Raw genomic sequence first — 12,295 nt, 5'->3', positions numbered from 1 at the left:
CAAATATTTCATGTAAGTTCCCTTTTTAGAAGCTAAAGCATTTTAAAACACTGCTAAATGTCCCTCAGATGACCAATTTATATGCAGAAAAAAACCTGACATATGTATATACTTTTTTGCCTGGTAAGCTTTTTTTGAAAACTGATGACCAAATTATTTACCTCTAAAAAGTGATTAATGCACGGTAACTAATATGTCATAAATACTATCTCTGGCTGACTGCACATCGGTATGATGTGTGTCGTGCAAATAGTATAGAAAACCTCATTACCTCTGTAAGTTAAAGACAGTCATATATTAAAAGTATAGCATGTAGACTTGTGAAAATGCAAGGAAAAAACAAGGCAGTTTCATTCACCACATTGTAAATATAAAGACTCTGACTCTGTCTGACAAGAGCCTTGTACTCCTATGAGCTGCACTTGTGCTGAGCAGGGTCCTTGCATCTACAAATTGCCAAATTCTGGACTGACTGAAGTCAAGGCAGATCAAGGGAGGAGGAAGCCCATGGAGTGTATAAATTTAGATCTATGGATCCCACTAGCTTAGTAGAAGCCCTGAAATAGTAAGACTCTTCACTGTCTGGGGCATTACATTAGGACCCTTACAGGATCAGGACCATTAGGTAATCCTGCCATGAAGGATAATAGTAATTCTAGCCAAATGATAACAAATCTAAAGAATTTGAATGAGAAAGGTTTGCATTTCTGAACATATCTTTATCCATTCAAAGGCCAATAATTATGCCTGAGATGGTTAAGTTGCAAGGAAATTAAAATGCAGCTTTGAATGTTCTGGAGTAAAATGTAAACAGTAAGTAGAGGGTGCAAACAAGGACAGAGTCTTTTACATGAAGCCTCAGACAGCACGAACAGGATGACCATGAGAAAATTTTACTGGGTCAGTAACTTCTTCCCCTGAGCTACCCAAAAGCTAACTCAACCAATCCATCTTCAATGGCTTTTCATACACAAAAGGATTTTTCAAAGCCACTGTGCTAATTTGTAGAATTTCAAAGTAGCAACTTCGATAATTTCCAACAGGACAAATCAGAACATCTCATTTTTCCCTTCTTTGCTATCACCTTTTTTTTTTTAAATGAAAATATCAATGTTAATGTTAAATATAATTTGCAGATTTAAGGATACTTTTCTCCTTCTGTTGCTGGTTTGTAACAAGTCTGTAACAAATCTAGGCATTCCTTATGCAGTTTATTCAATCTTCCCTCATGCAGTGTACTCAGTTCCCTTGGATCCACTGAAAATATTTAAGTATGTGCTTAAATCTCACTGGAGTCAGTCAAGCTGGACTCAAGCAAATGCTTAAATGTTTTGCAGGATCCAGCCTTGCACTGATCACCTCCACCATCACCAGCCTCCTCCATCTGGAAAGAAAGTTAGTTCCGGAAATCCCATGAGAGCAGACACCATCGTACATCTTTTAACCCCCAGGTATGTAAAAGCAAAGACTGGCCACCACTGAAAATTCAGCCCAACCCTTTCCAGGCCAGAACAAGCTCAGCCCAGGCACTCCCAAAAACTGAAACTGCTTCCAAATCTGGCTGTCTAAGTTAGCAGCTTGTCAGCATAATGCAATGCCCCTGCATCCTCAGGCTATCCAACAGATTTTTGCTACTACTGTATTAGTTGCAATCTGTTCACCAAAGAGCCCTGAAAGCTGAACTTGTGGAGCATTTATTGCACAGCCACGTGAGATGCCATTGTAGCAGAATCGTTACTAATGCACTGCTGAAAACGCTGTCAATTGCCAGCAGCCTCTTCAGAGGTTAACCTTTTATTTTGTGCCAGGAGTAACAAAATAGAAGTTTTTGACCTCCCTTCTGGGAGAGTGAGAAAAAAAGTGAATGAAAAAGCCAAATCAAAACAAAAACCAGCAACGGTTTGTTCCATGGCACGTTGAACAAATGGCATAGAATCTTTGGACTTTTTTTTCTTGGCCTCATGCAGTAACATAAGGAATTCACAAAATAAAATTACTCGGTGTGTGGGAGGGCAGAGGAAGGGAGCAGATTGTGACTTTTTAAAGATGTACAAGGACAGCAGCTTTGTGTGTATGTGTGTGTGTGTGTGTGTGTGTGTGTTGTGTATGGCTCATAGTCTGTTACTGTCACTTGCTTGCTTCATAGTAGCAATATAACTATTCCAAGGAAAAGGAAATGGTGGATTCCAGAGATCAGTTCACACACTGCAACTGTAGTCTTTCTTCACCACCTTCCCCATTCTGGTTCCTTTCAATTACCATGTTTATAGGGGAACAGATGCTCAACAGATGCTCCAGAAAGGTGAGGTGTGATACATACAATTTCTGTTTTCATCAGAAATGTTGAGAACCACTGAGCTTGCCACGTGCAAACCAAATAATTCAGGGGACACCAGGTTTGCTACACCAGTTGAATTAAGCTGGTTGAAGTCACAGGTGTAATTTATCCAAACACTGTAACGTTCCCAGTGACAGTGATTTAAATGTATGAGGGTTATTTATCTCTTTTATCTCATTTTTCTTTCCATCTGTTTGCTTACCCCATATATTATCAGTATGTAGGGTCATTACATTGAACAGCAGATTACTCTTTCTGTTAGTATACCCTGTTCCTGCTGTTACATTATCTAAGCCCTGCTCAGGCTTATTGATTACGTCAGATTATCCGTTGTTCCCATAACTTGACCTTCTGCACTTGTATCCCACATTTCCTAGATAACACCAACTAGCCTAGTAACACTTCATTATGGCATTTCTTTTCCTTCTATTAATTTTCTAGAGATGGGGTGTTTGTAATTATCTGTTGTCTTCATACTATTTCTTTCAAATATTTTCTGCTGTTTATTTAAGGAATGTTTCTTGTTGATTTCTCATCTCTCTCTGATGTTTGTAACAGAAGTACTGCTCCTATGCTATTTAAATACTATCAAACAATACTAGTTAAAATACTAGTTTATAAAAACATAGGTGAAAAAATTATTGGCAGTCACACAGGGGAAGAGAACACCTAATTAATTTAAAAACAAAACCAAACATTGCAAGCTATTGATTGTAAGATTGAGCTTGGAATCAGTGTGCCATATGGCATTTGAAATAAATTGGACAGTGAATATCATCCTGGTTTTGGCAGGCAAACGGTCAGTTATTTGAATTAACTAATAATAGACAATCTTGATAATGTGCAGAAAAAGAGGGATTATTAAACTGAAGTGGTAATTCTGTCTTTCCCAGAAATTCTATTTACACACAACAAAGTATTCAGCATTAGGCTTTAACATAATTTAACTTCCACAGAGTGAGAGCTCTGCAACTGTAAAACCAAAGAACCTTTTCAAAATGAACAGTTAATACCCAGTTTGTAACAAGAAAATGTGGACTGTGGTCACATTAATGCAGTATCTTACCAACAGTCTTGCTCTAAGATATAGCCCCATTAACTTTTGTTGTTCTTACCCTACTTCCCTTGACATCTAAATCTCTTGTAGCTGATACAAAAATAAGACTCTAGAGATTGTTTTCTTGAATTCTGTAACACTTGTTTTTTTGGAATACAGAAGTCCCTCATATATAACCATCCTTATATAAAATTCCTAAAAGAAAATCCTGAAATATCATTAGCATTGCATAAAACACAATTTCTCATTCAGTGTAGTCTACAGCAAACCACTGCTATTTATCAATCCCCCTCTTGTATTCCATGAATATCCAATGCTGTTTCAAGCCCATGTTGTGTAAACTGTGGTCATTAATGATAATTTTAATTACTCATACAGTTTGGAGGTAGACTATTAAACACATTACACTTCTGCACAATGGTGCAACAAGTAATTTAAAATTCATGCATCAAATATATGTCAAAATGCTATGCAACTGCATGGATCCCATTTTATCCCTCCCCTCCCTCATCAGTCTAACGTAACCACTGAAATTAAAAGCCTACCAGTCACATTAATAGGAACCACGTCTGTTTGGACTGCCTGCGCTTGTTGTCGCATTTTCTCTTCTGGCGTTGGCAGTGGGAGTGACTTAGTCCAGTTGGTTTGGGTGTTGATATCTGATAAGTCATCTGAAACTGGAGTTTTAGGCCTTTTGATGGTAATAAGCTTTTCTTCTTCTGGGGAAGAGACGGGACACTACCAATAGAAATACATACAACAATGTAAGTTTATAACCAGATAAAAAAAAGTAAGACTATGATATTACTAAGGTATTATCGCTGCAGTCAGCATGATTGCTTGTCAAATAAAATTCACCCTCATAAATATCACACTTTGACCTACATAAAGTGATTTAAAAAACATACAACCACCCCACAACAAAACACCTGGAATGTTATTATCCAAGACATTGAACCAATCTAAGGAATATGTACAAATGAGAGAGATAAGAGTGGTACTGAACATAGAAAAGAACGGTAACTGATTATCTTTCACACTAACATCGTCCCTAAATAGATTAATCCCTCTCACTGTGTGGCGGTTTGCTTTCCCTTCACTTCTCCCTTCCCAGTGTCCTATTAGGAAGATAAGATTTGAGCACTGCTTTGCTCCAGCTGTTCTAGGATGTTCAAGGTCTCAGCAAGAAGCCTGTTACGAACAGAGTTTGTGTGAGCTCAGTAAAAGAACGAGCCAATGCACTCTACAAGATCACCAGTCTACAAAATCAGATCTGTAGGGCAGCAAAGATAACTTTGCTTTGCACTTGGAGAAACTCATGCCACAGTCAAGGGGTACATTCTGCCCATTTTTAGGGGTGAAGCAGTTTTCAATATTAGTAGCCATATGGTAATTTTAAAAGTAATTCCTTATCAAAGTGGCAGATTTCACCTCCATGATGGGTGTTTCACTTAAAAAAAAACAAAACAAAACACCAATGAAACTAAAAGCTTTTTGCATCAGAAAAACAGGTTGGAACAGCTTATGCAAACACTTCTATCAGACAAAGTCATAAGCCAAAAAAGCCATTTGTTTTCATTGCAAGGTCTGTGCTTGCATGTCAGTAATGGCAGAAAACGCTGTATGATAGCTTTTATTGATAAGGCAATACTAGCACATAGCAAAATCAAGGACAGGCAGGTTCAGGGCATGCAGAAGACATCACTGGGGCTTCTAACAGGTGGTCAAAAGCTACAAGCAAACCCAGGAGAAGCTGCCTTTTCGCTGCTCCTGGCAGCAAGGCACCCCACGGAATCTCAGAAGCAGGAGAGGAAGTAAAACCTGGGGGAAAACCAACTTCCACCTCCTCCCACCCCCAGGCAAAACAAATGAGAGCAGAAAAACATTGAAGAGGAATTGTGTAGCAGCTACAGCACTAGCAGAGATCTCTACAACCCCCAGATTCCTCTGTTTCAGGAGTGTTTCCTTCAGGACCTCCCTCTCTACCACCAGACCAGAGTTACAGTCCTCAACCCCTTTTCTTTATTGCCCTCTCCCTTCAGAGAGCAGAATACTACCCAAAATAGGGCTGTCAATACTAGATCACTGGGTCCCCTGTTCTCTGCATCACTGCTGTATCCAGGTGTGGAAAGAAACACCACAGCTATTTATTACAGATGGATTTTTACTATTATGGGTTTGCAGTCTGAGTGATCTGTTTTCTCTTGAAGCTTAGTGCTATACAAAAGACATGCCCAGACACTGTGCTCCAACCACTGTTTATCATTTCTGATTTTATTTTCTTCCATTTACCATGAGGAGTTCCTGCTGTTTATAAATAACTGACCATTTATTTATTCTATTATACTTCAACTCTACATCCTTTAGGCCACTGCCCAACATTAAACTTACTAAAAAATAAAAATGAAAGCAATTTACAGGCAAAAAGTAAAAGAACAGAAAAGTAACATCTCTTCAGGTCATAATAAAAAAACATTTCAGCAATGAAATTATTACTAACGCCATCCTGCAGAGTTTGGAACCACACTTTGAAATGTCGGAGCTTTTCTTCGAGGAAATAATCCATTTCTTTACTAGGGAGGCTGCAGATGGGAGAAATGCTGTCTCCAGGAAAGGGCTCAACCCTGTGAAAGCCCCAGCAATTCTTTCAAAACAAGCTTCTTGGAGGATACCAGTATTTTTTTCAGGCCTACACTGTTTTTAAAAGGCTTTAAAACCATTCCTGTAGAATTATAATGTGAATGCTTATTTTATTATGAGTGTGTGTATATACACTGTTTATACACATATACAGTGTGGGTACACATACGTATATGTACTTACACATAAGGAGTTTTCCACCTCAAATCACTCAAATTCATAAAAACCTTCATTAACTTAAGCAAACTGGGAAAGAAATACCCTTGGAGAAGGAAAAGCTTCCTCCAGGCCATGCTTCCCCCTAGTTAGGTTTAAAGACAGCTCAGATAAAGGGTTTGTAAGGAATGTAGCACAGGGGTACTAGCTCAGTGTCACTGGGAGCATGTGTGCATGCACTTAAAGGAGTAATCAGGGGCTGAGGCAAAGGAATATTGCTTTCCCTGTACAAAGAGCTTTTCTCTGTCTCTATCTGGTCACCAACAGAGACACCTCAAGCCTGATTTTCCATTTTGTGTGGGGTGAAGATGAGCTCCAGTGACCTTCAGATACTCTGCTTGGTTGATACTGTCAGCATCAATATCTGTCATATTCAAACTACACTGCAAGTGCCAGGCCTCAGCTGTCATGTAGCAGTACCAGGGGCTACTCCAATATGTCAAGTGGCAGCAATACCGGCTGCAAAGCCACCGTTCCTTTTAAATGAAATCACCCAAACCAAGCAGGACACTTTTTCAGTTAGAGTATATGAACACATAGAAAACCTGAAGAACTGAAGCATCTACTATGAGGGAATCCTAATTATAAAAAAAAAAAATAAATGAAATGTGAATGACAATCACATATTTTGCATAGTTAGAAGTTGAGAAAACTGGGGACAGATGGAGGAAGATGGCCAGAAATGAATCAGCCCAGTGAGCATGTAACACATGAAGAGCAATTGAAAACCCAATTGTGCAGTTGAGCTCAAAGCACTGTGTCAGTTAAGAATGATTTGCTGCCACAGGATAGTGGAGTGTACTTCTACAAAATAATTCAGTAAAAGAGTTGTGGGCAGTTTTGAGAGTACAAATAAATGTTCCCTGTCATGTTTCACCTGTAGGTGAAATTGAGCAGTTCTGCTAGAGCCCATGCCTCAGGGCTCTCAGGGGTTCCCATCTCTGAACTGGAGTGGCCCAACTGCTTTAGGCCCTCTTAACACCACACAAAGTTTTACATTAAGCCTCCTCAAGTCCCTCAAGACAATACAGTTAATACATTTGTTTGCACTTAAGATACTTAACAGTCTCTTGCAGATACTGTAGAGCCAAATGACAGTTTGGCTCAGTACAGGGGCAAAAATGTACTTTTTTTCCCCATGAATAAGTAAAATAGATGTTTTTTCACCCAAAGATTAACAACTGTATCAAGGCAAAGTTCATAAGCCAAACGACAGGACCTGGGGAAAAACAGCATGAGTTTTTGGCATACAAATATTTTCAAAGATGGACTAAAGACATGATATACTACATGCCTGGGAGCAAGTACTCTCTCTCTAGCTCACATTAATCATTTAAGAAAAATACATTACTCCAAATTAGTAAGTTTTTCCTTGGCTAATTAAAAACCAGTGAAGCAGCCAATTAAATAAAACACAGTGTTCATTGGGGGAAGGGTTTCAAAGGAGGCAAATGTTAATAGACAAAAGGGAATTAAAAATTTCAGGGAACCAAGTAAATAGAGGACACCAGACTGCAGACAAAAAGGAGCAATGAGGAATAACAAAGGAAACAAACCTGGCATGGCATTCCTCTGTTGAGCAGCTGATTTTTCAAATTATTATGTTTTTCAAGCAGAAAACAGAAGCAGGCAATGAGTGAAGGCTACGAGCAGAATAAGACTGCATATATGCTAAATGCTACAAGTAACATCAAGCTGCAGATATGGCAGCTGGATGGTCCCACTCTTGGGCAAGGTACCTTGTTGCTCCAGGGAACCAAGTTACAGCAGGCGCTAATGCAAGACTGAGAGATGCAGTCTAACAGACTAGACTGTTGAGCGAGACAAAAAGAAACAAAGAGAATGAGTGATAAAAAGGGAAAGAAAAAAGAATGAGAAGAAAACACACAAAACACAAACACATTTAATATACACAGTTTATGCATTTCAGAACACAAGGTGAACCAGAGTTTGAAAGCAACATCTCAGTGCATCTTTGACATGGAAAACAAAGCAATACTGAAAGGCAGGAAATAGCTTCCAAGTCACATCACCATCAGTGGTATGTAAAAAGCCAGGAAAGGAGGACACTGGTCACAGCAGTCACATGTAAAATCTAGATAAACCAATTTAATCTCCAACAAACTCAATTAGGATCACAACTGCAGTGGAGATTGGCCTGAGCTCCATTAATGTAACTTGTAAGAATCAACGTTAAAAGCGTAGTTCCAAGAACTTCCTTTTATATCAACTACTACTCAGAGGCTTCAGCTTTCCATGCTTCCCAATTTTGTTTCCTCATTTTTGAGTGGGATTAACTTGCCTGCTTCTCCTCAGTGGTTCTCCTTTGGAACAGCAAATGTTCTGCTTACCTCAGACATTTTCTAAGACTCACACTAAATCACATGCTGCTCTGTGGTATGAATATTACCCTCTGCTGACAAGACACCCACCTACACAAAATCTGAGAATGTTTGTGGATTGAAGTCTCCTATCACATCACCTGGTCATGGTTTTATATTGTCTCCAGACAAGTGGAGTATCTGCCTACATTAAAAGAAAAAACAGATTAAAAAGAGTAGGAAAAGATGGTGTCCTTTCTGAAATCACCATGCAGCAAAACATTGTTTCTTCTGCAAGTTGGCAATTATGTCAACTTAGAAGTAAATTTCTGAACAGTAAATAGCTATTCATCCACCCATCATTATTCTGCTTGTCTTGAATTTCAACTATTAAGTGCTGCATGTTCAGAATTTAAATGTTGGCTTTTTTGCCTTGAATAAACAACAAAGCTACAAAGCTTTCGTCTAGTGGCAAAGAGTTCACATTCTAAATCATGGGATTTTGGTGACCCCAGTTCCACACTGTTACTGAAGAACTCCTCTGACAGCTGAAATACTCACTAAAAGAATAAGACTTATTAGAATTACTTGGCAATTTACCAGTGGGATTATAATTCAAGCTCAGAGATCCCTTGTGGTAAGCATTCATTTCAAAAAAAAAAAAAGAGTAAAATTTTAGGCCATTACAATAAAAGCCAGTTAAACAAAGATATTGGTCAATGGACTCCACAAAACACTTGAGTTATACAATATGAAGGCAGAATCACGCTACAGTTTAGAAGGAATTAACGTCATTTTGAGCTGCAAATAAGAGCAGCAGGGTTAAGATTAAAGTTCCGAGATAACCAATAACATCCCAGACTGTCAGTTCGGCAACTATCTTTCTCCACAGCTGTGAATTATCCTTTCAGCTAAAAATATTTAGAGGAAACTATTGCAATTTGAAATGGAATTTCTATTCTATTCTTCAATTATATTAGTTGCACCTTTATTTTTTTCAGAATGCACAAAAGTTGTTACTAACGTGTTATTTTAACATTCCAATAAACCCTTAACCAAGATAAGGATCATATAATCACAGAATCATAGAATAGTTAGGGTTGGAAAGGACCCAAAGATCATCAAATTCCAACCCCCCTGCCATGGACAGGGACACCTCACACTAAACCGTATCACCCAAGGCCTCGTCCAACCGGTTTTGAACACCGCCAGGGATGGAGCATTCACAACCTCCCTGGGCAACCCATTCCAGTGCCTCACCACCCTAACAGGAAAGAATTTCCTCCTTACAGCCAATCTAAACTTCCCCTGTTTAAGTTTGAACCCGTTACCCCTTGTCCTACCACTACAGTCCCTAATGAAGAGTCCCTCCCCAGCATCCCTATAGGCCCCCTTCAGATACTGGAAGGCTGCTATGAGGTCTCCACACAGCCTTCTCTTCTCCAGGCTGAACAGCCCCAACTTCCTCAGCCTATCTTCATATGGGAGGTGCTCCAGGCCCCTGATCATCCTCATGGCCCTCCTCTGGACTTGTTCCAACAGTTCCATGTCCTTTTTATGTTGAGGACACCAGAACTGCACACAATACTCCAGGTGAGGTCTCATGAGAGCAGAGTAAAGGGGCAGGATCACCTCCTTCGACCTGCTGGTCACGCTCCTTTTGATGCAGCCCAGGATACGGTTGGCTTTCTGGGCTGCAAGCACACACTGAAGCCGGCTCATGTTCATTTTCTCATTGACCAACACCCCCAAGTCTTTCTCCGCAGGGCTGCTCTGAATCTCTTCTTTGCCCAACCTGACAGCTCTTAGTCTGTTGAAGCTTCACCCATGTATATATGCTCTTACTCAAACTGTTGAATAAAAATGTATTTATATATTTTTAAATGTTGTATTAGTTTTACATGCTACATCGATGTATGCACATATTAATAGCCACAACCAATATGTCAAAACTTTCTCCAGTGGAAATTTCACTGATGTAAGCAAGGTTTTGCAAATTGTCATAATGCATTCCACAGTATGAATGTGCTTTACATTCTCTTGTCACTGCCAGTACATACCACACACAGCTGAACAAGATGCTCTAACATTCCCTGCCAATACATAGATATAATGCACTCACCACGTGGATGACAGACTGTACATATTCCACACCTTTTATTATGTGACTTAAAACCATGGAGGATAGAACTGAAAACACCGTAAAGTGAGTTCTCAGGATCTGCACGCTTTGTATGCAGGCAGTTATTTGGTTCATGATATAGACACACATATGGTTTATTAATGATTTAAAGAAATTCAACTGTGTTACAATCAAGGATAACCTCCCACTCTCTAAGCAACAGTAGTCTGTGGCAAAGCATTCTAGAATATCTATCTTGAAAATCCCAGGAGCTCAGGCATTTCAGCTTTGGACAGACAGGCTCCAGTTCATCTTGCTGTCACCCCAGCAGTAATCTCCTAGCCCACAATACCAAAGTCAGCTTCTCTTTCAGAGTCACAGGCACAAGAGGGTAAGGACAAGGGAGCAAAATTTCTTTTCTTCTTTCTTCATTAATGCATTTTACTAGTTCTGCAGTTACATAAGGACCTATGTATATAACAATGTGTCTTCACAACTTCTTCGGGACTTGTGCTCAGCTGTCCTTTCTCTATTTTTTTATTTCTAGATTCTAGGCTAAGCATACTTGAAGTTAAGATGTGTGCATACAAACATGAAAACCATGAGGAAAACTGAAAGAAAGCTTATAAACCCAACTTAGTGGGCAATTTTTCATTCTTCTGGATGTCTTTACATGAACAGTTACAATGCATTAGGACAAAGCCTCTACCTAATGAAACTGCATTAGAGCCTGTATTAGCAATTCTAAGTGCGCACATGTCCCTTGTTACAATGTGAGTATGCTGACGGCTGGTTAATAGCTCCTCCTGCTACCTGAATGCAAACACTTAACAGATTCAAAACAGCTGTCCTTTCTGGGGTCTTCCCTCCAGAACATTATCAACTCCTTCTGGCTTTCACTCCCTGAACATGACAACAGGAACTTTATATAAATGCATGGCTAGAAATGTGATCTTTAAAAGACTATGTAAGTCAGATAACCTAGTATCACTGTAATTCAAGGGAGTAAGCATCTTCATGATCTTCTAAAATCCTACCTTATTTGAACAGTGTTATGGCACACAATTAAACTGCACTGGGCATCTTATACTTTCCAGCATTTTGCCCCCACCATTACCTTTTGTTCAATTTCTTCATAATCATCCTGGTAACTTCCACAGATTGCACTGGAGGATGAGGAGAAAGTGGGGCCCTGAGAGTAATACTGTGAGCTCCGGTAGCCATCCCGCCGCAACTTATCACACTCTGCAGAAAGATAAAGAGGACACTTATTCATTACAAGAGTCATTATTGTTTACTCTTGGTGTACAATGGCACATACAAAAGTACAGGATATTATTCTAAAAAATTCTGAAAACGTTTGCCATGCATTAGCATTGTCTGTCCCAAGTAACAGAACCCAAAGGTGCATTACTCCTATTTGTATCCATATTCCCCCTCCCTCACCTGTATTATATACAGAAGCCCACACATAACATATATACCCATGGCTTTTTTTAATCCAGGAGATGGCAAGAGCTTTGGAAAGAATGGGGAAATGGATTTATGTACTTATTTGAGGCCTGGCTCAGTGTCTTGACAGATGGCAGCATCTTGCAGGA

General features: G+C 39.4%; 1 protein-coding gene across 10 annotated transcripts in view; it reads right to left on the bottom strand.

The window, feature by feature from the left end:
• NHSL1 (NHS like 1) overlaps positions 1-12,295 on the bottom strand; it is a 176,969-nt gene that overhangs the window by 19,856 nt on the left and 144,818 nt on the right. For all 10 annotated transcript variants that reach the window (XM_061471730.1, XM_061471731.1, XM_061471732.1 and 7 more), the window contains exons 3-4: positions 11,812-11,939; positions 3,941-4,133 (exon numbers count right to left, since the gene is read on the bottom strand). In XM_061471730.1, the coding sequence (XP_061327714.1) occupies positions 3,941-4,133; positions 11,812-11,939 (321 nt within the window). The remainder of the gene's footprint in view (positions 1-3,940; positions 4,134-11,811; positions 11,940-12,295) is intronic.

The sequence above is a fragment of the Pezoporus flaviventris genome, unplaced genomic scaffold, assembly GCF_033815535.1.
Source record: "Pezoporus flaviventris isolate CSIRO_AGI_PZ_B2104156 unplaced genomic scaffold, CSIRO_AGI_Pfla_v1 ptg000066l, whole genome shotgun sequence".
NCBI lineage: Eukaryota > Metazoa > Chordata > Aves > Psittaciformes > Psittacidae > Pezoporus > Pezoporus flaviventris.
The sequence above is the reverse complement of the archived record's forward strand: the minus strand, read 5'-3'. Positions and strand labels throughout refer to the sequence as shown.